The 26,312-nt window shown below is 59.1% G+C and overlaps 2 protein-coding genes across 12 annotated transcripts in view; one reads left to right on the top strand and one right to left on the bottom strand.

Moving 5' to 3' along the window:
* The window catches only part of MAP3K14 (mitogen-activated protein kinase kinase kinase 14), a 33,051-nt gene extending 27,545 nt beyond the window's left edge, over window positions 1–5,506 (top strand). For 2 of the 5 annotated variants that reach the window (XM_074557925.1, XM_074557926.1), the window contains exon 16: window positions 280–5,506. In XM_074557925.1, the coding sequence (XP_074414026.1) occupies window positions 280–444 (165 nt within the window). In that variant the 3' untranslated portion in view covers window positions 445–5,506. The remainder of the gene's footprint in view (window positions 1–279) is intronic. The other 3 variants (XR_012583617.1, XR_012583618.1, XR_012583616.1) reach the window with 3 other exon arrangements.
* FMNL1 (formin like 1) lies at window positions 4,541–25,421 on the bottom strand. 7 transcript variants are annotated; one of them, XM_074557917.1, is made up of 28 exons: window positions 25,260–25,421; window positions 18,745–18,828; window positions 18,423–18,506; window positions 18,245–18,318; window positions 17,662–17,745; window positions 16,894–17,025; window positions 16,069–16,188; window positions 15,758–15,866; window positions 15,342–15,418; window positions 15,137–15,230; window positions 14,758–14,832; window positions 14,156–14,266; window positions 13,374–13,523; window positions 13,166–13,267; window positions 12,858–13,080; window positions 12,406–12,696; window positions 12,023–12,144; window positions 11,432–11,634; window positions 9,805–10,039; window positions 9,037–9,105; window positions 8,857–8,937; window positions 7,740–7,869; window positions 7,490–7,653; window positions 7,213–7,314; window positions 6,909–7,001; window positions 6,651–6,774; window positions 6,328–6,415; window positions 4,541–5,806 (listed from the first exon to the last, which is right to left on the bottom strand). In XM_074557917.1, the coding sequence occupies exons 1-28, from the start codon at window positions 25,419–25,421 to the stop codon at window positions 5,563–5,565; spliced, it is 3,627 nt and encodes a 1,208-aa protein (XP_074414018.1). In that variant the 3' UTR covers window positions 4,541–5,562. The 7 variants fall into 7 exon arrangements, with proteins under 7 accessions (XP_074414018.1, XP_074414019.1, XP_074414022.1 ...); XM_074557920.1 differs by having other exon boundaries at window positions 5,667–5,806; window positions 6,324–6,415; XM_074557918.1 differs by lacking the exon at window positions 16,069–16,188.
* Window positions 25,422–26,312: the final 891 nt, after the last annotated feature.

Here is a 26,312-nt window from a genome sequence, read left to right as displayed (position 1 = left end):
GGGTCTGCTCGGATTCTTTGACATGCCTGCTTGCAGAGGGTGTTATTTCATCAAAAGGGGATCACCTTCAGCCAGCCACATCATTGTTTTCCAGTTGTTCAGTAACTGAGGGATCTCAAAGCTTGCTTTCATTTCAATCTCACTTATAGTTTCTATATTCTCAAAATCTTTTGCCAGACAATCATATTTGTAAGGCTTTCCTGTTTCATCTTCCCCAACAGAGGGGTGTGATGGAGGGCACTGCAAGTGGCACTGAGCTCTGTGTGTTCTGCTCCCCAGATCCCCGTGCCCGCCTTCAGCCTGGTGACCAAGGAGGGGCAGCCTGTGCACTACAACATGGAGGTGCCTGACTCTGGCATCGAGCTGCAGTGCACCCTGGCCCCCGACTGCAGCGTGGGCTGGGCCTGGCGTGTCAAGCACGGCCAGCTGGAGAACAGGCCCTGAGGCCCTGCCTGCTCTGGAGCTTTGCACCTTGTGAAAGGAGGGATTGCAGAAGCTTCTGACCTCCCCTGCCGTGGAGCACCAAGTGCAGTGGCTGCTGGTTGTGCTGCAGCAGGATCACAGCTCGCTGCCCTCGCTGCTGTTGGCTGCTCTGATCCACTTCCAAGACGTGTCCTGAGCTTAGACATTCCCCAGGACAGTGGGAATTCCTTGTTTTGGGTGTGTTAGAGCTTGAGAATGGTAGGTGGAGATTCCTCACTTTTCAGAGGAAGGAGGTTGTGCTGTTCAGGAGAGCAGGGCCACGAGAACTCTGCTCCTGCTCCAAGGTGAGGTCGGTCGTGGCTGGGCTTGCCCAGAGGAGGAGCTTGGGTGCCCTCAGTGTTGTGCCAAGGGGAGCTGGCTGACTTCCTTCCAGCTGGAGGAAAAAACATTTCTGTAGGCTCTGGGGAGCATCATCTCCACCTCAAGCCTTTAGCATGGGGAGGATCCACAGCAGTCACTGGCTGGCTCTTGGTTTCACCTCCCACCCTTCCCCGCGGTCGCTTCATTCTTGAATGAGAAAAGAACTTTGTTCCAGAAAGAGCTTTGCTTGCAGCTCCCACCTGCAGGGCTCAGAGGAGCTGCTGCTCTCTCTGGTGTCCCTGGCAGGCAGGGCAGGAGAAGGGTACAGAATTCCATGGAGGGGTTGTTCCTCCATCCTGTTCCCACCTCTGAGGTGGGACTCCAGGTGTGCTGTTAAGGGACATCAGCTCTGTCAGCTGTGACAGGGCTGAATTTTATTGCAGAGTTTATAAAAATCTCCCTCCCAGCTCCCAGTCCAGCCCAGTGCCCCAGTTCTGTGAGCTCACTCTGGCTTCCCACTCCTCCCCTCACTTCAGCCTGGGTTCACTGAGTGGGACGGGCAGCTGGGCCTGCAATGCCTTAAGCTTTAAACTGGTTTTTTTTACTGATTTATGAATGTTTGGAACACACTGAAACCTCACAGGTTAATTCAGGTGGGTGGGTGTTGTTCACCCTTCTCCAGCCCAGAACAGATCCCAGGGGAGGTGTGAGCTCCCAGTGTGTTTGCTCAGGGCTGTGCTGTTCCAGACCTGGCACACCTGGAAATCACAATCCCTCCCTCTGCCTGTGCCTCTCCCAGAGCTCTGAGGCTGCAGCTCCCAAATCCAAGGTGGGCTCTGCCAGGTCTGTGCTGCTCTGGGAGACACCATGGGGCAGCAAAGTGTTCCCAAGGGAAGTTCAGTCAGAAAATAGCTGGGAAAAGCAGAACTCTGAGCCTCCCTTTTTGGGGAGCAGCACTCCTTAAACAAGGGATGCTCCTTCCCTTTGGTCTCCCAGAGCATGGGCTGGTTTTGCTCCACCAGACAGTGACATCCCTGATCAGAAAACTCAAGTTTGTAATAAGAAAGTGGAACTCATGAAGAAAAATGAAACCTGTCACCACTTTGGGTATCATTTTTATAGCACTTTTTGTTCTAAAGCACTTAATACGTTGTCCAAAATAGGCACCTAATTATATCTACTATGCCACATTCAGAGTTTTTTCAGTAAATAATTAACACATTATGCACATGTCTTCCAGGAGGGAGTGGGGAAGGGGGGGGTTGGCTCCATTTCTTTTTTCAGATGCCATAAATTACTCAAGAGTTTAAGCTCTGGAGCAGGAGGGATCCTCTTCCAGGACTCCCAAGCACAGGTTCAGTGGATCCCTGGATCCTTTCCTGAGCTTGCTCCAAGGGGACAGGAGGAAAACTTGGTTGTTTTGTGAGTGTGTGGTGGTGTGTCAGTCCCAAAGCATGGTGGGTTCCATCCCAAAGGCTGCACCTTGTGCCTCTGTCACCTGCGGGGTGCTCCCATGTCCTGGTGTCCAGTTCCATGCCTGGGCATTGGGAGTGAGCCCTGGAGCAGCAGGACTGCCTGCAGGACTCCTGGGCTCTGCATCTGCAGCATTAACCTGAACTCAGCCACCTGCACAGGGCAGGGAACCCTCCTGGGCCTGGGATGTCCTCACAGGGCCCATGGAGATGTCTGTGTTCCCAGACCAATGGAGATCTCCTGGCCCATGGAGATGTCTGTGTTTCCCTGGCCCATGGACATGTCCATGTTCCCAGACCAATGGAGATCCCCAGGTCCATGGAGATATCTGTGTTCCTAAGCCCATGGAGATCTCCTGGCCCATGGAGATGTTCCCTGGTCCATGGAGATCTTCTGGCCCATGGAGATGTTCCCAGGTCCATGGAGATCTCCTGGCCCATGGAGATGTTCCCAGGTCCATGGAGATCTCCTGGCCCATGGAGATGTCTGTGTTCCTCTGGCCTGTAGAGATACCTGTGTTCCCCAGGCTCATGGTGCTCTCCTGGCCCATGGAGATCCCCAGGCCCATGGAGATCTTCTGGTCCATGGAGATGTTCCCCAGTTCCACGGAGATGTCCATGTTCCCAGGTCCATGGAGATCCCCAAGCCCATGGAGATCTCCTGGCCCATGGAGATGTCCATGTTCCCCACTCCCCTCATAGCAGCATTAGCCAGGATTCCCCTGTTTGCCCCAGGCCTCCAGCCCTGTTTTGCTGCCACCACAAGTGCCCAGTGAGGCTGCAGGCTCCCAGCTGGCCGTGTCCCTGCTCTCAGGGTGGGATGTGCTGTCACATCCCTGCCTGGGGACACAAACCACCGGTGCCTTCCCAGTCCCTGAGCTCTGGGCTGATCTCCAGGCTGTGCTGAGCTGTCCCTGGCTCCCTCCTGCTGCCAGGACAGTTTCCTCTTCCCTTGCCTTGTCACTTTGCTGTGACAGGCACAAACAAGCTGGCCTCCAGATGAAGGCAATACTGACAGCAGAAAGTCGGGAAAGATTTGCATTTTCCTTGTTCTGTCAGGTTTCATAACGAGTGTTTAGGACAGAACCCCAGCTCAGGGTGGGGAGGACAAGTAGGAGTGATAAACACAGATGGCTCTTGTTGTGCAGCTCCTTCTGGAAGTCTGGAAAAATCGCTGCTGGTGAGCTGAGGATCTCCTCATTGAGATGGGCAGTGGGGGAAGGTGCTGGAATGAGGAGCTTGTATGGAATGAATGACACTTTATGAAACTGTGATTTCTTGAAGTTAACGTTTTTGACCTGCATTTTCACAGGAAGAAAAAAATAAAGCTAAAAAAAAAAAGAAGATTTTGTTTGTTGTTGCTGGTGGTTTGATGTGTTGTCCCAGAGAACAAGATGGTGATGCTGAATGAGAATTTTCCAGGAAGAGGAGCCTGGTCTGAATGAACTCTGCTGTATAACTTGGGTTTGGGGGATTCAGGAGAAGTCAGGGAGGAGGCTTGGGCACTGCCCAGGGAATGGTGCCAGCCCTGAGGCTGCCACAGCTCCAGGAGGGTTTGGACAGCACTGCCAGGGATGCCCAGGGTGAGATTGCTGGGGTGTCTGCAGGGCAGGAATTGGACTGGATGATCCTTGGGGGTCTAGGTCTAGGATTCTGTGATTTTTGGGGCTGAAGAGGCAGCACTGACTTTGATGGATCCCAGGCTTTGCTGAGCAGCCTGGCATCTCTCTCCTCCCAAGCAGACAGTCCCTTGTCCTCCCTCTGTCCCTCTGTAGGGGATTTGCTGCACTGGGAGCTGCTCAGCCTTGCTTGGGAGCACAGGGGTGAGGCAGGCAGAGCTCTGGGGATCCCCCACAGCTCCCAGTGCTGCAGCCCCTCTGTTTGTCTGCACGGAGCTGAATCCTTCCCCAGCAGGCTGGGGAGGGGCTGTGGCCAGGCTGCTGAGTGAGGACACTCACCCTGACACACATTTTTTGTGCTGTCACGCACCCACATGTCTGTGCTGTGAACAGACCTCAGAGCTGTTGAACTCAAAAAAAAAAAAAAAATTAAATGGAAGGTGGGTGGTTTGTTGCTAGAATTCCAGACTGGATTATGTTGGAGGGGACCCTAAAGATCATCTCGTTCCATCCTCTCACCTCCCACTATCCCAGGGTGCTCCAAGCCCTGTTCAACCTGGGGATGGGGCAGCCACTCCCTCCCTCCATCCTTCCCTCACCCCATCTTTCCTCCCTTTTCTCCCTCCCTTCATGACAGCATCACAAACCCTTCTCCCAGACAAGTCCTTCATGAACTCTGACGTTTTTATTACAGTTGTGCTTTAGATTAAACAGGCCTTCAGTATATAAAAATAATGTATACAAATGAGCAGTTAATGGTTTACATTTCTGGCTTAAAGGCATTTATAAGTTACACATTCATTTTCCATCCCTCCCCGGACACGGAGCCGGCGCTGAAGCAGCTTAAATACAGCAGGAAGGAGCGGCTGCTGTGGCTGAAGCGAGGAAGGACGGGCCGGGAGGAGGGAGGAGCGGGGTGAATGCACCAGGAGAGGTTTAACTACGGCACTGCGGGGTTATTGAGCAGCAGCGGGGCCGGGCAGGGAGGGAGAGCCGGGTCCGGGTCGGTACCGAGAGGTTCGTGCGGCACCGGGGCCGCTTCTGCAGGCGGCAGCAGGGACTGGGGCTGCGGCATCTCCTGAGAGTCCCACCGAGAAAACGGGGAGCGCCACAAAGCTGACAGTCCCAATTCATCCCAAAGGATGACGGGCATGCAGGTGGATGGAGATGCCACCACCTCGCAGGGAAATTTGTCCCTGCTGCTGATGTCGCAGCTCCGGAGCCTCCGCAGCGCTGCTCGCCACAGCCCTGGGGCCGCCCTGCGTGGGGGTGTTCCAATCCCCGCTGCCGCAGCGCGGAGAAATTCGAAGGAAGACTTTATAAAATGCTGTACAATAGCACCGCTGCCAGCCCCTGGCTCTGGGAGGTGCCCGGGCTGGGAACGCGGCTCTGGGGGGGCTCTGCGGGCCGGGGAGGATGAGATGTGAGATGTGAGGTGTGAGATGAGATGTGCGGGGAGATGTGCGGGGAGCGCTGTGTCCCTGGCTGACACCCCCTCCCCTCCCGCAGCGTGGGACAAGGACACAGGGCCGGGGTCGGGATGGGACAGCCTCTCTTTTCCTTCCAGGACAAGCTGGAGCCCTTTCTGTGCTTCCCTGTAGCCAGGACGACCCGCCCGGCTGCGGAGAGGAGCTCAGGGACGCGGCCAAGCAAGCGCCGGGGGTGCTGTGCCCAGCTGAGCTGGCACATCAAGCGGCTGGAGCAGCTCGGAGCGGGCACTGTCTGTCCATCCCGCCGAGCCCCGGGCACAGGGACCGACACCCTGCGGTCCCATCCGTGTCGGGAGGACGGTGCTGGCCCGGTGCTGCCGCTGCAGGGACGGCGCCGGTCACAGCGCCATGTCCGGCGTCGCCTGCAGGCTCTGCCCCGCCGCCCGCTTCTTGGCGCTGCCGCGGGCCTTGTCCCCCCGCCGGTACGGGTTGTTCCGCAGATCTGCACCGGGGGAAGCACCGGGGATGGGTGAGCTTCACTGCCCGCCCGCCATGGCAGAGGAACCGCAGCCATCGCGTTAATGTGGGATGGGTTGGTTTGGAGGGACCCCAAAGCCCACCCAGTGCCATGGCAGGGACACCTTCCACTGCCCCAGGGTGCTCCAGTCTGGCCTTGGGCACTGCCAGGGATCCCCTGTGCCAGGGTTCACCCTCACAGGAATTAAATTTTTTCCAAACCTTCAACCTAAAACTCTCCTTTGTTCATTTAAAACCCTTTTCCCTTGTCCTGTCTCTGCCCGGGACTTCCCCCTCTGGGAATGAGGACACCCAGGGGGAGCCAAGGGCTGAACGCAGGGATGGGAGGAGCAGCTCCCAACAACCAGCCCGTGGGACCCCGAGCACCGGCCCTGCCCCGGGGCTGATCCCGGGTGTCAGCGTGGCACAAATCCCGCAGGAATTCCGGTGGGGACGGGAGGGAAGCCCTGGAGCCCCCGCCCGCCCGCGCCGCCCCACGTTACCTACAGAGGACTCTCCTCGTTGAAGCTCACGTCGCAGAAGAGCCGGGACGAGCGTTTGCCCGTCCGGGCCGTGAAAGGAACAGTTTTGAGAGCTGAGCAGAGCGACCCAGAGACAGCGAGGAGGAGGAGAGAGGAGGAAGAAGCAGAAGAGGAGGAAGCGCTATGAGACAGGGGAGCAGCTTTGCCATGTGGGGGATGTGAAGGTGCTTGCAGGCAGATTTGGTCCCTGTGGTGGGGTTTGGTGACCCCCCCAGCTCCTGTGACAGCGCCTGCAGCCCCCAGCACTGGGTGTGTGATGTGGGTTGCTCACCTGAACTCATCTCTCACCTGAAATTATATCCTCGATGGCCCCATCTTTGCCTTCGTAGATGAGCGGCTCCTTCACCATCTGCCTCTTCTTCAGCTCAGCTATCATGTCCATCTGCTGCCTCCTGGCCTTCTGGACAGGCAGCTGGGAGGGCACAGGGCCCTTGAGTGCTGTGATCACACCCCAGAGGATGTGGGGGACCCTCCCCTTCACCTCCCACCCCAGGACCTGTTTAGTTCTGGGACCCCAGCAGGGCACAGACATGGGGGCACCTTCACCTCGGGCTGCTGCTCGCTGCCAGGGGAGCCAGATTCTGCCTCCTTGGCTGCAGCCTCCTGCTTCTTCCACAGCTCAATGTCCTGCTCTGCTTTCTTGGGAGAGAGGCAGGGAGGGTGTGATGAGCCTGGGGAATCCAGGATTGCAGCCCCCCCTCCTTCTTCACCTCACAGCTCACCCCAACCCAGCTCCAAAATCTCTGAGCACCCCAAAGGCATTCCAGCCTGTGACTGCTCCAAAGTGGAGTCAGGCGTCCCAGATCTCCTCCCAGCCCTCAGAAACAGCGACCCCCACGTCCCCTCCTACCTTGTAGGCTTTGATGAAGCGCATGAACATGGGGAAGAAGGTGGTGGGGGGACTGGTCTTGGGGTTCTCCCCGAAATATTCCACAGCTGACTCATAGGCTTCCTGTGGGCAGAGACACCTGATCTGGGGGCTGAGCCCCATCTCAGCAGCTCCTTCCAGCCTCTGCCACCTCCAATCCTGCCTGTCCCACTGGAGCCACATCCCCAGCAGGGACAGAGGTGTGAGCAGAGGGTGTCCCCACGCAGGGACTGTCCCATGGCCCCACCCCAGCACCCACCTTGGCGGTTTTGCTGTCAGCCTGCAGCTTCTCCATCACCTCGGAGTTGACCTTGAGGAAGTCCTTGAGCACAGGGCTGTCGTCCTGCCGCATGAACTCCCTGCGGGTCAGCTCCATGCCCTGCTGCAGGCTCCGCACGTCCTGCAGGACCCCGTCCAGGGACACTGCGGGATGGGAGCAGGGTGGGTCAGGGCGGGCTCCGAGCGCCAGGGGCTGCCCCGACCCCCAGCCCGCTGCCCCCGGGCCCTACCTGTGCCCGCCTTGTCGAGGAAGTGCAGCTCGGTGTGGAAGCCGGTGAGCTCCGGGTACTTCTCCATGATCACCCGCACCAGGTAGTGCAGCAGCGTCTGCTTGCGGTCTGTGGACTTCATCTCGAGCAGCTGGGGCGGGGCAGAGTCAGCCCCGAGCCGCAGCCGCCACCCCTGACCCCGCTCAGGGCTGCCTCTGGTGGCCCTGTGTCCGTGTGCTGGGTGTGTGTCCGTCCCTCCATCCCCCAGCCGGGTCTGCATCCCTCCACCCCCATGGCTGATCCCCATCTTCTCCATCCCCATGGCTGGGTCTGCATCTGGTTCTTCATCCCTGCATTCCCACGTGTAACCTTCCTCCCTCTCTCTGTCCCCACACTGGTGCCCATCTTCTTTCAGCCCATCTTCCTCATCAAGGTCCTTGACTCCTTTAACCTCTCCATATCAGATTGACTCCTTTAACCTCTCCATACCAGATCTCCATCCTTCCAGCCCCATTCCTGTGTATCTCCTTCATCCCTGCATTCCCATGTCCTCCCTCTGTCCACACACTGGTCCTCATCTTTCTTCATCCCATCCTCTTTCATCTCCCCTTCCTCATCAAGATCCTTGACTCTAACCTCTTCATATCAGATCTCCATCCTTCCCACCCCATTCCTGTGTATCTCCATCCCTTTGCCTCCTCCATCCCAACAGTCTCATCATCCCTCTGTCCCATTTGTGACCTTCCCATGTGTGACCTTCCTCCCTCTGTCCCTACACTGGTCCCCATCTTCCTTCATCCCATCTTCCTCATCAAGGTCTTTGACTCCTTTAACCTCTCCATATCAGATCTCCATCCTTCCAGTGTATCTCCACCTCATTCCAGTGTATCTCCATCCCTTTTCCTCTCCATCCCAACATCTGTCCCCACAGCCAAACCCCATATCCCTCCATTCCTACTGCTGGTGCTCACATCCCTCAGTCCCCACAGCAGATTCCTGTGTCCCTCCATCTCTGCAGCTGCTCCTTGTGTCCCTCTGTCCCCAGGGGTGTCCCTGGCAGTGACAGTGTCCCCAAGGGTGTCCCTGGCAGTGGCAGTGCCCCCATCACCCCACACCATGGCACCCACACCATCCCTACCGCGTCAAGGCTCTGCAGACGGAATCCATAGGCAGCTCCTCTCTTGCTGCTGTTCATGTAATTCCCAAAGGCCAGCACAATCTGTGGGGACACCAGGGTTGGGGACAGGGGCCAGGAGGGGGCACAGTGCCCAGGGACACTCTGTGTGCACCACGGGGCCGCCTCCCCCCGAGCCCTCACCTCGAGGATGTGCCGCAGTTTGCTGGAGGACTTGAGGGACATGGAGGCGGCGATGATGGCGTTGAGTTGCTGTGGGAGGGAAGGAGGGAAGTGTTGGGGGAGATGAACCAGGAAAGCCTTATAAATATGATTGTCTGGCAAAAGATTTTGATAATATAGAAACTATAAGTGAGATTGAAATGAAAGCAAGCTTTGAGATCCTCCAGTTACTGAACAACTGGAAAACAATGGCATGGCCAGCTGAAGGTGATCCCCTTTTGATGGAACAACACCCTCTGCTTGCAGGCAGGCCCAAGGGTCAGAGCAGACCCTACAGCTTGGCAGAAGGGGCCCAAAGAGGAGTTTGTAGGGTTTAAAATGTAATACAGTGTGGTAATGTAATGGTTGTTATAGGCTGTTTGTAAATGCTGTAGGATTTGTATCTTGTGCTAGATTGGTTAGTGGGAATCAGAATATTCAACACAGAAGAAGATTTATTGTATTGAAATGGGAACTTTGCTGTCTTAGCTCTTACCTCTTGCCTTTTATGCTCTTACCCCTTTTACTCTCTCACCCTCTCATCCTCTCTCCCCCTCTCCTCTCTCAGCCTGCTCTGAGCTGTGGCTGCAGCTCCCAGCAGGGCCCTGCACCCAGGCCCTTTGCAATAAACCCCAAGTTCCACAACCTGGCTCAGAGATCTCTCATCTCCATCCATCCTGACCCTCCTACCCCGTCACTCCTCCAGGGCAGGGTGTGAGTGTGGCCACAGCCCCTGTCCCCAGCACACACCGGCATCAGCAGCTGGGCCGTGTCCCCGAAGCTGCCCAGGAAGATCATGACGTTCATGCGCTCGGCCAGCCGCGGGATCTTGCTGAAGCGCACCATGAACTGATCCTCGTCCGACAGCTCCTCCGGCGCCTGCTGCTCCCGCTCGAACTTCCCGATGAGGCTGCGCTCGTACTCGGTGGGCAGGAAGCGCAGCAGCAGCTCCAGGAAGTCGAGGCTCAGGGCTTGCTGGTCGTACCTGCATGGAAGGGACACCCCCGGCATGGTCAGGCCCTGCTGCAGGTCCCCAAGATCCCCTGTCACCCTGAGCTGTTCCATTGTCCCTCTGTCTCCACAGCTGGCTCCTGCATCCTTCCATCTTTCTGTACCTGGATCCTGCATCTCTCTGTCTCCCCATATTGATCCCTCCATCTCTCTGTCTTTGGTCCCCACATCCCTTCCTTTCCTGGCTGGTTCCTGTATCTCTCCATCCCCACAGCTGCTCTCTGCATCCGTCTGTCCGTGCCTGGCTCCCACTGCCCTTTGTCTCAGATCTCATCCCTGCATCCCTCCATCCCCACAGCTGGTGCCTGCATCCTTCCACCTCTCTGTATCTGATCCTTCCATCCTCTATCTCTCTGTAACTCATCCCTCCACCATCCATCTCTCTGTATCTGATCTCTCCACCCTCCAGATTGAATCCCTCAATCTCTCCACATCTGATCCCTCCACCCTCCATCTCTGATCCTTCCATCCCTCCATCTCTCTCTATCTGATCCTTCCATCCTTCCATCTTTCCATATCTGATCCTCCCATCCCTCCATCTCCCCACATCTGATCCCTCCATCTCTCCATCTCTCATCCCTCCACCCTCCATCTCTGTGGGAGATGTATCTGTATCTGATCCTTCCATCCATCCATTTCTCCACATCAGATCCCTCCAGGTCTGATCCATCCCTACATCTCTCTGTATTTGATCCCTCCACCCTCCATCTCCCTGTATCTGATCCTTCCATCTCCCCACATCTGAACCCTCCACCCTCCATCCCTCCATCCTCCACATCTGATCCTTCCATCCCTCCATCTTTCCACATCTGATCCTTCCACCTTCCATCTCCCCATATCTGACCTCTCCATCCCTCCATCTCTGATCCTTCCATCCCTCCATCTCTCTGTATCTGATCTTTCCATCCCTCTGTCTCTCTATCTGATCCTTCCATCCCTCCATCTCTCCAGATTGAATCTCTCCATCCCTCCATCTCCGATCCTGTCATTCCTCCATCTCTCTGTATTTGATCCCTCCACCCTTCTATTTCTCTGTATCTGATCCCTCCATCCCTCCACCTCTCCACATCTGATCCCTCCATCCTCCATCTCTGATCCATCCATCCCTTCATCTCTCTGTATCTGATCTCTCCGCCCTCCATCTCTGATTCCTCTACCCTACATCTCTCCACCTCTGAACCTTCCATCCCTCCATCTCTTTGTATTTGATCCTTCCATCCCTCCATCTCTGATCCCTCCACCCTCCATCTCTCTGTCTTGTCCCTGCATCCCCACCCCAACCCCTCCATCCCACCACACCCTCCACCACCCCAACCCCTTGTTCCTGCCCTTCCTCCCCCCTGCCCACCCCGTGGGGGTCACTCACGTCTCGATGGCCGTGCAGATGTCCTGGACGCTGCGGCCGCCCTTGCGCAGGGTGATGGCCAAGTTCTTGGCACGGTTGGACTCCATCAGGGTCACCTTGCTGGGCGCCTTCTGCGTGGCCTTGGCCTTGAGGGCACTGATGTCCAGGGCAGGGCCCTGAGCCTTGGTCTTGAACTGCTCCTCAAAGTCACTCATGTCCAGCTCCTGTGGGGACACACAGCCGGGAGGTGGCACAGGACATCTGGGGTGAGGACGGGGCCAGAGGAGCAGGATAAGGGTGAGGAGTGAGGATCAAGGTGGAGCAAGGGGGTGAGGATGGAACAAAGGACAGAGAGGAGTGAGGAGGGGACCAGAGGATGGAGATGAGGAGGAAGAAATGGACAGGATGTGAAGGTGCAAATGGAGCAAAGGGACAAGAACAGGGTGAGAGGAGAAGCCCTCCCGATCCCGTGTCCCTCTCCATGGTGCTAAGGACTTTCCTGACCTCCAGCTCCTCCTGCAGCCCCGGACACCGCGGGTGGGCACAAGGCAGGCTCAGCATGGCCGGGGGCGCTGAATCCCCCTGTGTCTGTCCCCTTGTCCCTGTGCTCACCTGCAGCACTTTCTCATCGTTGAGCTCCGTGAACACGGTGCCGTCGATCTGGCTCGGCTTCAGCGCCACCCAGTTGAAGACGGGCATGCGGAACTTGGTCTGGATCGGCTTCTTCACCTTCACTGAGGGTCACAGGCGGGGAGGGGGACACATCACACCCACCCCAGGGTACCCCAGACCCCTCCTGGGAGCATTTCCAGCAGCCCTGGGTCAAATCCCCAGCATCCATCCCCAGCATCCCTGGGCCACATCCCACCATCCCTGGGAGCATCCCCATCATCTCTGGGTCACATCCCACCATCCCTGGGTCACATCCCCAGCACCCCTGGGTGACATCCCCATCATCCTTGGGAGCATCCCCAGCACCCCCGGGTCACACTCACCTGAACCATTGGTGCTGGAGGGGGCTCCCGGCCCGGCTGGGGGTTCCCCACCGAGGGGAGGGGGTGGCGGAGGGGGGGGCACGGGGCCCTCCGGTGCCCCCGGGAGCGGTGGGGGGGGCGGTGGCACCGGGGCACCGGGCAGGGGGGGGGCTGGGGGAGGGGCGGGGGTGCCCGCGGGCAGGGGGGGAGCGGGGGGTGGGGGGGGGATGGGATCAGCCCCCGGTAGGGGTGGGGGAGGCGGGGGAGGCGGGGGGGGTGGGGGCGGTGGGGCCGGAGCCGGAGCCGGAGCATCTGCAAGGGAAAGGAGAGGTGGGTGAGAGGGTGACACCACAGCATTGCCCTGAGTCCCTGGGCACATCCCCACCTCGCTCTCTGTGCCCAGACTCGCTGCCACCCCTCCCTGGTGCCAGGTGTCCCCTCGGGAAGGGGACATCCCCTCGCTGCCGCCGTACCTGGGGTGGTGGCGGCAGTGCTGTCCCCGGAAACCACGGGCGTTGCGGGGGTTTCTATGACAACGGGGACAATCTCGATGGCGACGTCTCCGTCGGGCCCACGCAGGATCTGCACCAGCCCCTTCTCCTCGAGCTCCGCCAGCCGCCGCTCCAGCGCCAGCCGGTAACACTCCTGCGGCTGCGGGCACGGCGGGCTGGGCGGCCGCGGCGGGCTCAGCTGCTCCTGCACGGTGACAACGGGTGACAACCCCGGCACGTCACCGGTGTCCCTTAGAGCCCCTCAGACCCCCAGCCTCCCCTGGGCTCACCCGCAGCTCCTCCAGCTCCCGCCGCGCCTGGCTCAGCTGCTTCTCCAGCTCCGCTATCTTGGCCATGGAGTCGTTCTCCGCATCCTGCAGCTTCTCTGTCAGCTGTGGGGGACGAGGCGCCGCCGCTCAGCTCAGCTCAGCCCTGTCCCCGTCCCATCCCTCCCTCGGGGTTTGCGTCAGCGGCGCTGCCCACGCTCCCCCGGCCCACCTGGCTGACGTGCTCCTGCAGCTCCTCCATGTGCTCCAGCACCGCCGTCTTGGTCTCCGAGTCCTCCAGCATGGCCCCCACGTCGAAGACGTTGTCCAGGTAGGCTTGGATCTGCACCTGCAGCTTGTCGCTCTCGGTGAGGCGCAGGGTCTGCCGAGGGACGGCAAACCGGGGTCACCAGCGGTGACAGGGACACCCCCGGCCTGGGATCACCCGCTCCCACTCCTGGGATCACCCACCCTTGGGATCAATCACCCTCACCTCTGGGATCACCCACCCTTGGGATCACTCATTCCCACCCCTGGGATCACTCAGGCTTGGGTTCATCTACTCCCACTACTGAGATCACCCACCCTTGGGATCCCCCAACCCCACCCTTGGGATCGCCCACCCTCGGGATCACCCACTTCCACCCTTGGGATCACACACCCTTGGAATCACCCACTCCTACCCTTGGAATCACCCACTCCTATCCTTGGGATCACCCACGCCCACTGCCAGGATCACCCACTCCCACCCTTGGGATCATCCACCCTCAGGATCACCCACCTCCACCTTTGGGATCACCCACCCCTGGGATCACCCACCCCCAACCCCGGGATGATCCACCATTGGGATCACCCACTCCAACCCTCAGAATCACCCACTCCCACCCTTGGGATCACCTACCCTTGGGATGCCCCACTCCCACCCTTGGGGTCACCCAGCCTTGGGATACCCCATTCCCACCCTTGGGATCACCCACTCCCACCCTTGGGATCACCCCCCCTGGGATCTCCCACCTCCAGGTACTGGTCCAGCCCCAGGTGGGTGAACTCGTACTGCAGGAACACTCGGAAGTTCATGTTCTCCACCGAGTGCACCACGATGTTGATGAACTGCATGCAGGCCACCTGTGGGGACACGGCCAGCATGGGCCAGGGTGGCTCCTGGGGATGCTGCCCCGGGGGATTGGTGGCCCTTGGGGACGTGGTGGCCCTGGGGAGTGTATGGGGGTTTACACAGTCCTGGGGATATGATGGCCTGGGGACAGCACAGTGGCCTTGGGGACATGATGGCCTTGGGGACAGTTTGGTGGCTCAGAATGCCTTGGGGGACATGATGGCCTTGGGGACAGTTTGGTGGCTTAGAAGCCTTTGGGGACAGCAGAACAGCCCTTGGGACATGCCACCCCCAGGGCAGCATGGTGGCTCAGCAGCCCCTGAGGTCGTGGTGGCCTGGGGACAGATTGGTGGCCTGGGGACAGTTTTGGTCACTCAGCATCCTTGGACAGGGAGTGTGGTGGCTTAGGATCTCTTGGGGCATGATGGCCTGGGGACAGCACAGCAGCCTTGGGGACAGGATACCCTGGGGACAGCAGAGGGTGGTCCCAGCAGCCACTCACCATGAAGTCAATGTTGGAGTCCTCATTTCTGAAATACTCCATCAGCTTCTCGAAGCGATTCTTCTCCCCGCAGACCTGGGGGGAGCAGGGGGCTGAGGGCAGGGGGGACATGGCCAGGGGACACCCAGGAGGGTGACAGGACAGGAGGTGCCTTGGTGACACCATCCCAACCCTGCCTGGTGCCGCTGGGGACACATGGTGGCATGGGGACATCAAACCCAGTGAGTGGCACACCCCTGAGCGAGCCAGAGGTTTGGGGGTGGTGCAGGGAAACTGAGGCACAAACCCAAATGGAGCACAGATGTTCGTGTGGGGATGGGGTGTCCCTGCTGGGCACTGGATGTCCCTGCTGGGGACAGGACTGGCTGTCCCTGCTCACCTCCTTGAAGTTGTCAAAGGCAGCCAGGATGATGTCGTGTCCCCCTCGGACCAGGCAGACAGCGGCCAGAAGCTCCAGCACCAGAGCCTTGGTCCTGCAGAGACAGGGGGTGTGAGGGGGCTGGCACTGAGGGGACAGGGGGACAAGGGACACCAGGGGACAGGGACAGAGGGACAAGGGACACCGGGGACAGGCCAGCCCCTACCTGGCGCTCTTATTGTTGAGGCTCAGGGTGATCTCGTTGACGCAGGCCGGGTGGTTCATCACCAGGCTGAAGCCAGACTGGGGAGGACAAAGGAGCATCCATGGGGTCCTGGGTCCCCCGGGAGACCCTCAAGGTCCCCACCAGGCAGGAGAATGAGCGAGGACATCTCAGAGCCGGGGGAAGCAGAGCCGGTGCCAGCCCAGAGCTGCCCCCGGGGCTCGGGGGATGCCGGGGGAGCCCCGAGTGAATCCCGGTGGATCCCGGGGGATGCCGGGGGATCCCGGGGGAGCTCCGGGTGGGTCCCGAGGGATGCTGGGGGAGCTCCGGGCGGATCCCGGTGGATGCCGGGGGATGCCGGGGGATGTCGGGGGAGCCCCGGGCGGGTACCCGCGGATGTCGCCCACTCCCACTCGCACCTGGTAGTTCATGATGGCGCGGAGGCACATGATGCACACATGGACATCGTCCTTCTGGCTGACGAGCCGCGAGTTGCGCAGCGTCTTCCTGCTGTGCGAGGGGTTCAGCCTGGCCGGGGAGAGCGCGGCTGAGCGGGGCCCGGGGCACAGCGGGCTCAGCGCAAAGCGGGGACAGCGCAGGGGGTGGCAGCGGGGCTGGGGACACCCAGGGGACAAATCCGCGTGTCCGTGCCCATCTAAAACCCTGGTATCGGGGGGTGGTGTGATGTGGGGTGGGTTTTGGGGGTCCCCTCGTGCACACGGAGGCTCACCGGGGCGGGCCGAAGCTGCCGGGTGACCTGGGGGCACTGTCCCCATCGCTGCCCGGGGCACCGCAGGGGTGGACGTGGCGGAGGAGGAGGGTGTGCAGGTGCTGGTTCGAGAGGCAGCAGCTGGAGGCGCGTTAGAGCCTGCAGGACAGGAGGGAGAAACGGGGCTCCCGCGCCGCCCCCGGCCACCCGCGCTCGGGGACAAGCGATGGGACAGTGCCACGTCCCTCCTGACCTGTCCCTGCGGCTGGCAGGGACACCCCGGCTCCTGCAGACCCCGCGGTGCCCGTGGGGTGACCGCGGTGGGTGTCCCTGGGATACCCCCCGCCCACCGGGGATGGCCCTGTCCCCAATGCCCTGGGTGACAGCAGCGGGGTGTCCCCGTCCCGCCGGTGCCCCGTCACCTACCGTCAGCGCGTCCCCGGCAGCGTGCAAGAGAAGAGCGGGGTTAGACGGGGCTGCGGGCACCGAGCGAGAGCGGCCAGGACGGGCTGGGGGGACACGGGGGACACAGGCCCGTCCCTCCGACCCGGGTCTAACCCAGGGGATGCCATTTGCTGCCCCAAAATCTCCAACTCCCCCAATTTTGGTGTATTCATGGGGTTTAACCAGAAAACCCCAGAGCAGTGCCGGGGTGGGGGACACGGTCCCAGGAGGGGACAACAGGGGGATGTGGCTTTGTCCCCACCCTCAAACCAGCAACGGGCGCCCATTTTTAGGGCCGGGCCTGCGTCTCTGTCCCTGCCAAGCCCCTGTCCAAGCGCGGGGGAGCAGCGAGGCGACAGCGGGGACACCACGGGGACAGCTGGGGACGGCACCACACGTTACCTTACAGTGAGGGGCCGCGGCTTGGAGGAGCCCTGCGTGGGGGACGAGGAGCTGCTCCTGTTCAGGTCCTCCAGAGACCTCTCCTTGCCCTTGTCAGAGCCAGGGCTGTTCTCTGAGCTCTCCATGTCGTACCTGGTGGGGACATGGGGACACGTGAGATGTGGAACCTCAATATGGGTGGGTGTCCCTCAGGACTGCATGGGGGTTTACACAGTCCTGGGGACATGGTGGCCTGGGGACAGCACAGTGGCCTTGGGGACATGATGGCCTTGGGGACAGTTTGGTGGCTCAGCATGCTTTGGGGACATGATGGCCTTAGGGACAGTTTGGTCACTCAGCATGCCTTGGAGACATGATGGCCTTGGGGGACAGCAAAGTGGCCCTGGGGACATGATGGCCTTGGGGACAATTTGGTGTTTCAGCATGCCTTGAGGACATGATGGCCTTGGGGACAGTTTGGTGGCTCAGAGGCCCTGGGAACATGATGGCCTTGGGGAACAGCACAGTGGCCTTGGGGACATGGTGGCCTTGGGGACAGTTTGGTGTTTCAGCATGCCTTGGGGACATGATGGCCTTGGGGACAGTTTGGCGGCACCCCAATAGGGGCAGATGCTCCTCAGGGATTTGGGGATGCTCTGCTCAGCCCCAGCCATGGAGCATCGCCCTGGGGACAAGGGAGGGCACCCCCAGGGACCCCTCCCCAGCCCTGCTGATCCCCAGGGGAGGCTGATGCCAGCCTTGGGGACAGGGGACCCGCTGGGGACGTACGCGACGGAGCACTGGGCGAAGGCGAGGTACTCCAGCAGCACGTCCAGCCCCTTGTTCTCCTCGTTGAGGAACTCCTGGACCCATCTGGAGGGGGCAGAGGGGTCAGTGAGCTCTGCCAACCCCCACGTCCTCCCTCCCCCTGCACCCAGACACCCAGCAAAGGTGGAACAGAGGTCCCCAGCAAGGGTGGAACACGCTGGGGACATGAGGTGGCACCATGAGCTGGCATTTCTGTGAGTGCCACAATGAACTTGGTATGGGGGGGACACAGCCCAAGGGCTCTCCTGCCACCACTGCCATTGTGTCACCATGACAGGACAGTCTGGCCCTGGGGACAGTAGGCACCCACCAGGGTCCAGGAGAGCCAGGGTAGGGGAGGGGGGGCACCCTGGGGGTACCAGAGAGCCATAATGGGTTCAGACGCCCCAGTACTCTCAACCTCCCATCAGAGCCCTCCCAAGGGTTCAGGATGAAGCCACAGCCCCCCCATCCTGCTGTCACCCTCCAGGCAGAGCCAGCACACGTCCATCCCCATCCCAGAGGTGGTGGCAGCAGCTGGGTGACAATGCCACCCCTCCCTTACCCGATGTAGTTGGTCCTCAGGGAGATCTCCAGCTCCCGCAGCACCTGCGTGGACTCCTGCACCCTCCTCTTGAACTGTGGGACAGGGACAGCCATTGGCACTGGGACAGGGACAGCCATTGGCACCGTCCCTGTGCCTAGCCTGGCACGGGGACCAGGGTGCAACGGGGACCCCTCACCTTCCTGCTGACCCCACCCGTGTCCAAGTAGCTCTTCAGCTTCTGGATGTAGGCGGATGGAGGGTTCTTCACCTGGAAACGCTCCTGCAAGCCCAGAGAGAGGCTGAAACTGGGCCACCCGTGAGGCAAGGGACGTGCCACTGTCCCCACAGCAGCCACAGTGTCCCTGTCCCCACCCCTGCCTAATGAGGTTAATGAGGGGCTGTGTCAGTGATGAGATGGATGTCAGGGCTTGGTACAGCCAGGCTGGTGCCCAAACCATGCCACGAGTGGCACCTGGGGACAGGGACAGCACTGGGGACACTCTGAGCTTGGAGCTCACCTGGTCACAGATCAGCTCCCACTTCTTCTCGTTGTCGTACTGGTTGAGCAGCTTCATCTTGTCCGGGGGCAGGTTCATGGAATTCTGTGGGTGAAGGGTGTCAGTGCTGGGGGTCACCCCAAAAACACCCCAGGGATGGAGCACCCCCTGCTCAGAGAGCTCTGAGAGATGGGGAGACCCATGGCAGGAGGGGGATCCTGGTGGGACACGAAGATCCCAGTGAAAAGATGGAGACACTGGTGGGACATGAAGATTCCAGAAGATGGGGGCACTGGTGAGACATGAAAATTCCAGAAGATGAGGACCATGGTGGGACATGAAGATCCCAGAAGATGGGGACACTGGTGGGACAATGGAGACACGGTGGGACAATGGGGACAGTGATAGAACAATGGGACAATGGTGGGATGATGGGATCATGGTAGGAAAATGAAAACAGCATTCTTAGGATGGGGACACTGGTGGGACATGAAGATTCCAGTGAGAAAATGAGGACACTGGTGGGACACAAAATTCCAGAAGATGGGGTCACTAGTGTGACAATGGGGACACTGGTGGGACAACGGGAACAGCGATGGAACTGGTGGGATGATGGGATCATGGTGGGAAAATGAAAGCAGCATTCTCAGGATGGGGACACTGGTGGGACATGAAAATTCCCGTGAGAAGATGGGGACACTGGTGGGACATGAAGATTCCAGTGAGAAGATGGGGACACTGGTGGGACAATGGGAACAGTGGTGGAACAATGGGGACAGTGGTGGGAGGGTGGGATCACAGTGGGGAAATGAAAACAGAATTCTCAGGATGGGGACACTGGTGGGATGATGGGGACAACCCTGGGAAGTTGGGAACACCACATTTCCCAGGATGTGAGCATCCCATGGACCCATCAGTGATTTCCCCACCTGAGGGTCCCCAAGGAGGACAAGAGGAAGAGCTGGACACACCCACCCATGTCATGAGTGTCCCATGTGCCTCAGCCATCCCAGTCCCAGCAGTGCCACACGGGGTGAGGAACAGGAACACAACTGAGGGACAGGAACACGACTGGTGACACAACTGAGGGACAGGGACACAACTGGTGACAACTGAGGGACCCAGGGACACTACTGGTGACACAATTGAGGGACCAAGGGACACGATTGGTGACACAACTGAGGAACAGGGACATGACTGGTGACACAACTGAGGGACCCAGGGACATGGCTGGTGACACAACTGAGGGACAGGGGCACGACTGGTGACAACAGAGGGCCCCAGGAGCCTGGGCGGTGCCTGGGGGTCACCCCTGAGTCCCCCCCACCACAGAGGGTGACGAGCCCATCTGGGGACAGCAGCGTTTGCTGAGACACAATGACGTCAGGCCTGGCTTGTTCCCAGGTCCCTCCTTGTCCCCCAGCCCCCACAGGACGTGATGTGGCTTCCGCTGCCTAAACCACCCCCGCCATCAGCGGGACACGGCCCTGCCCCTGCTCGGGGACACGTGGGGCACCTCCATGGGACACCAGCGTGGCCTGGGCCGCCTGCAGCTCAGCTCGGCTCACAGGGGTGTTATTTTGCTGAAAACCCAGGTTTTGGTGGGTGGCAGGTGCACGATGGCATGTGGAGCAATGCACGGCCCCAAGCCACCCCTAAATCCCAGTCCTGGGGTTCCCGGAGGAGGATGATGGGGACGTGGGGTGCATGCCATGCTGGAGCAATCACATCCTCTCAGGAAGGCATCTCCCAGGGCTTTGGCTGCCCACAGAGGAGCAGGTCCAAGGCCAGAGGTCCCACTGTGGTGGGCAGGAACAGAAACCTCTCCACCACCAGCTCCTCCAGGGAGGACCTGACGAGCTGCTTCTGCAAGAAGCCAAAAGCAGGAGCTGTGGCTGGGGAGCAGCTGGGTTGGGCTGGCACCAAGGGCTGGGCACGGGGACAATCAGGGTCTGAAATGGCCTCACTGTGAAGCTGCTGGTCTCTGGAATGGGCAAGGTGACAGCAGCACCTGGCTGTCACCATTGCTGATCCTGAGCTTCCATCCTTGGGATGGATGAGGGTCAGACCAAGAGACCAAGAGGGACAACACAGCCAGACAGCCCAGCCAGGGCTCAGCCACACCTGTGGGACACCCTTGGCACAGAGGGGATGGTGGCACCTGCCACAAGGACCATCCCATGTGGGACCTGGACCCATCAGGACCCTGGGTGTGACAGGAGCCAGCAGGACCCTGGGTGTGACAGGAGCCATCTCGAGGGAGTGGCAGGGCTGTCCCACGGAGGTGGCTCTGCCCCGAGCCCTGGTGCCTCCCTTGCGGGCAGGATGTGGCACCGGTCGGGTACAAAGTGGGTGGGGGCTCCTCCCGGGTGGGCTCGTGGTGCTGGGAGGAAGCGGCTCCGCTGAGGAGCCTCAGCCGGCAGCTCAAAAAAAACCCCAAAAAAACCGGTTCTCATTTCCTGCCGGGAGGGGGGGATGGCTGGGGGAGGTGGGGCTGGGTGGGTGATGTGGGGCAGGGTGGGTGATGTGGGGCTCGGGGTGATATGGAGCAGTGGGTGATGTGGGGCAGGGTGGGAGGTATGGGGCACAGTGGGGGATGTGGGGCACAGTGGGTTGTGTGGGGCAGTGGGTGATGTGGGGCACAGTGGGTGATGTGGGCCAGGATGGGTGATGTGGGGCAGGATGGGTGATGTGGGGCAGTGAATGATGTGGGGCAGTGAATTATGTGGGGCAGTGGGGGATGTGGGGCACAGTGGGTGATGTGGGGCAGTGGATGATGTGGGGCAGTGGATGATGTGGGGCAGGATGGGTGATGTGGGGCTGGGGGTGATGTGGGGCACAGTGGGGGATGTGGGGCTGGGGGTGATGTGGGGCACAGTGGGGGATGTGGGGCTGGGTGAATGATATGGGACAGAGTGGATAATGTGGGGCAGGGCAGCAACCAAGCACCCCGAACATGTCAGAGGAAGGACCTGATCCTCCTCCTCTTCATCCTTTGGGGACAGGGATGAAGGAGCCACACTTTGCTGTCCCCATCACCCTCATCCCACCCAGGGCTCCCAGCAGCCCCACAGCCCAGCCCGTCACTGAGGGGTGCCACCAATGTCCCCAACACCCCAAAGAGCTCCCGAGCCTGCAGGGCCACCCCAGCCATGCCCACTGCAGGCTGAGCCCGGCTGGCACCCAGCACCGCCAGGGCCAGGGGAGGTGAAGCAGCACCAACACCATTTTCTACAAACCAGCCTCTTGCTGTGGTGGCTGGCAGGGCTGCAGCTATTTTGGGTGCCAGACACCTCATTCTGTGCCACACGTGAGCGGGCAGCGCACCGAGGCTGGCACGGAATGTTCTGGCACCCCCAGGGAAGGGTTTGTGCTGTAAAACCCTGGCAGAGCCGTTTCTGGGGCACTGGATGTGTGAGCACAGAGAGGGATGGGCAGCCTGGGCAGCACGGGGGGTGGGACAGGATCCAGGCAGCACCAGGGACAAAGCACTGCCACAGGGAGGGGACAGGGCAGGGGACAGCCCCAGGTGGTGGCTGAGGGGCAGGAAGGACCAACATCTGCAGGTGTGTGGGTGACTGATGGGCTGTGCCACTCCTGGGATGCTCCATCCCTCCTGGACACAGCACACAAGGGCATTTGGGACATGGCCATTCCTGAAGTGCCACCTGTCCCATGGTGTCCCCGCCAGTGCCACTGGACCTGTTCTCCTGCCTCTTCCCAGGGCTCAGAGCAGCATCAGGCCCACTCAGGGCTCCCTGAGCTCCCTCACGCCCAAACTGGGCTGGGGGACATGGCCAGGACCAACCCATTCCATCAGGGATCCACCAGACCCAAACCCACCCAGGGTGGGCAGGAGGAAACACAGACAGACAGACAGACAGACAGACAGACAGACAGACTGACTGTCCCCAGGATGGCCGGGAGGGTGGTGGCAGCTGGGCTGGGCTGGGCTGGACTGAGATGGGATGGGATGGGATGGGCTGGGATGGGATGGGATGGGATGGGATGGGATGGGATGGGATGGGATGGGATGGGATGGGATGGGATGGGATGGGGCTGAGCTGCCACTGCCTCCTGTGGCTCCAGCTCTATTTTAAGAGCAAGCAGAAGCTGCTGTAGCTCAAACCAGGGAGAGGAGCCTGATCCCACCAGTGTCCCCTCATCCCTGCTGGGTTCCTGCCTGCCCACCCTGCACTGGGATGTTCTTCTGGATCCAGCAGCACAAGAGTGATCCTGCACAAGACACTCTCCTGACCCTGATCCAGCAGCTGGTGGCACAATGTCCCACCCAGGACACTGCTGGGGACACCCTGGGGCAGCCCCACATCCCCCAGCCAGCCTTGGCCACCGTGCTGGAGATGGATCCAGCAGGAAGCTGAGGACCAGCTCTGTTTCCTGCTGGAGCCGAGGCTGACACTGTGGCCAGGGCTCTCTGGTGACCTGGGGCCAGCAGCACATCTGCAAACATCTGCAAACATCTGCAGTGCTGACGTTGGCCTTGCACTGCCCCAGCTCCAGGGAGAAGAGGCAGCAAAGCCCCATCAGCAAAGCTCCCAGCTGGAGCAGCCCCTGTCCCAGCCTGACACTGCTTCATTTTGACTCCACCACACCTCAACTCACAATTCCATTTATATATTCCCAATTAATGCCCCTTGACCTGCAAAAGGGGGGAAATCATTCAAGCAGGAGTATCTGGGCATCCCTATCCCAGCAGCAAAGCTGCTCCATCCCAAAATTCCACCTGGTCACATCCCAAACTGCCTGGCACAGGACAACCCTCCCATGGCTCTGCCAAGGCAGCATCTGCCACAGTGCCCCAGCTGGGAGGGAGCCAATTTTTGAGAATGAAGTTTTGGGAAACTTAAATTCCCATTTCTTGGCACGGAATGGGTGTATCCCCTTCCTGGCAGCAATCTGGATCCCCATGGCTCCTCCCTGGGTTTTTCTGCACCACCAGCTGTCCCAGTTTGGGGTGTCCAGCCCCAAACTGGTTCTCTCATGGCATCACTGCAGCCATGGCAACATTGAGGTCTGGATCGTGTCCCACCAGGAGATTCCCAGCTCGTCACCACCTGCTCCACCACGGAGCTCAGGAGTTGGAAAGTTGGAGGCAGAGTTGGGGAATGTGTTTGTGGTGGGTGAGGGCAGAGGGGACCCCCTGTCCCCATCCCCCCGGAGCCACGAGAATGGGGAAGGGACTGTGAAAGGAGGAAGCAGAATTGGGACAGCCACTTTCACAAGCACTCGCTTCCCCTCAGGCCATGCCCAGCCCCCTGGGTGCCCCTTCCCCTGGAAAAGGCCTTTCCCTCGGGATGAGGGCACAGAAAGTGCTGCTGAGAGCCTGAAGCAACATTTTCCCCTTTTCTGATCATTTTTTGGTTCAGAATTTGCAACCTGCAGGGCCCAGCCCGGCTGAAAGCGGCGCTTCCTGGGGCCTCACAGCGGAAACACCGAGGTGCTCTTCCTGCCCCGGAGCCATCAGAGGCACCGCCACCACACCCTGTCCCCCGGGAGTGCCGTGGGGTCCCGCATCTTCATCACCTTCCTCACCTTCCTCACCTTCATCACCTTCACCCCCTGCGGTTGCGGGGATCGCTCACCCCAAATTATCCTATAAACTCCATAAGATAAAAAAGCTCCCAAGGAATTCGTGCTCGGGGTTGGGATGGGGACACCCCACCGAGCAGATCCCGGCCGGTCCCACCGAGCGCATCCCGGCATTGAGGAAGCTGCGCCCGGAGCGGGATGGGCACAAACGGCTCCATCACCTGCCAGGGGCTCGGGGGGGTTAAAGCAGAGATTCCCTTTCCTCGAGGGGTTAAAGCAGCGATTCCTTTTCCTCGGGGCGTTTTTGGGAAGGGCAGGGATTGGAGCGGGTGGCGCGGTGGGGGGACCCGGCGCGAAGGTCACGGCCGGCCCGCCCCGCTCAAGGACGGAGCAGCGAGCGGGAGCTGCTCTCCCGCAGAACCGAGCGGCTCCCGGGGCTGTCTGCCTGCCATCCACCCATCCATCCATCCATCCATCCATCCTGCCATCCATCCATCCTGCCATCCATCCATCGCCCGCTGCCCACCGGCCGGGGCTTCCCCTGCTCCGTGAGGAGGAAGAGGAGGAAGAGGAGGAGGTGAGCGAAGCATCGCCATCCGCAGCACCGGCGCGCTCCGGCCCTGCCGCCGATCCCGCCATGGCGGAGCCTGCCCGGGCTCGGGGACTCGGGGTCACCCCGGGGATTTGGGGGTCGGATCCCCCCCTCAAGGTGAGAGCGAGGCGGGGAGGGAGCGCTGGGGTCATCCCGGGCCAGGGCTGAGCGTCCCCGGCACAGCGAGGTGACAGCGGGGCAGGCATCATCATTAATAAGAACATCAATTAAATAATAAACCAAATAATTCATACAACTACGGAATAGTCACAATCCGCTGATGATAGCGCTAATGATGGTGACACCGGTAGGGATGCCGATACCGGAGGGACCCCCACCCTGTCCCCCCGTTTCGTGGGACCCCCCTGCCCTGCCCGGCGCCGTCCCCGCTCACCAGGACGCGGCCGAATCGCTCCTCCAGCTCGGCGTTGCCGGGCATGGGCTCCCGGGGGGGCGGCGGCGCGGCGGCGGCGGGGGCGGCCCTGGGCTGCGGGCGGTGGTCGCGGGGCTCCCGCGGGGCCGCGCCCCCCTCCAGCCCCCCGGCCGCGTTGCCCATGGCGGGGCGGCCCCGGTTCCCAGCCCAGCTCCGTCCTCGCCCGTCCCCGGCGCCGCTCGCCGGCGTTTGCAACTTCTGCGGGCGTTATCGCGCTATAAACGCTCAGCCCGCCCCCGGCCCCCGCCCCGGCCGCGGCCAGAGGCGGCCCCGGCACCTGCGAGGCTGCGGGGAGGGAGCGGAGCGCTGCTGCCCCGGCCAGGCTCACTGCAGCCCTTGTGCTTTATTTATTTTATTTTATTTTATTTTATTTTATTTTATTTTATTTTATTTTATTTTTTATTATTTTTTACTTTATTTTATTTTACCTTATTTTATTTTTATTTTATTATTTTATTTTATTTTTTATTTTAATTTAATTTTATTTTATTTTATTTTATTTTATTTTTTATTATTTTTTACTTTATTTTATTTTACCTAATTTTATTTTTATTTTATTATTTTATTTTATTTTTAAATTTTATTTTATTTTATTTTACTTTATTTTATTTTTATGTTATTTTATTATCATTTATTTACTTTATTTTATTTTATTTTATTTTATTTTATTACCTTATTTTAGACTTACTTTCATTAAATGAAATTTAATATTAAATGTCATACTTTGTCATAAATGTCAAATTTAATATTAAATGTCATTAAATGTCATATAAATAATCATTTATATGATATTAAATTAAATTTGTTTTACTTCTTAATTTTCCTTTTTATTTTCTTTCTTTTTTACTTTATTTTAGGCTTACTTTTAAAATTATATTAAATATAATTTATCATTAAATGTAATTAATATTAATTTATATTATATTAAGTAAAATTTATGTTATATTTTTATTTTATTTTTAAAATTTTTATTTATTGCTATTTAATTTTATTTATTTTTTCAAAATATTGTTC

Source organism: Zonotrichia albicollis, chromosome 23 (assembly GCF_047830755.1).
Source record: "Zonotrichia albicollis isolate bZonAlb1 chromosome 23, bZonAlb1.hap1, whole genome shotgun sequence".
In the NCBI taxonomy this organism is placed as follows: Eukaryota; Metazoa; Chordata; class Aves; order Passeriformes; family Passerellidae; genus Zonotrichia; species Zonotrichia albicollis.
Note: the sequence above shows the minus strand (reverse complement) of the source record. Positions and strands in the feature narration are given on the sequence as shown.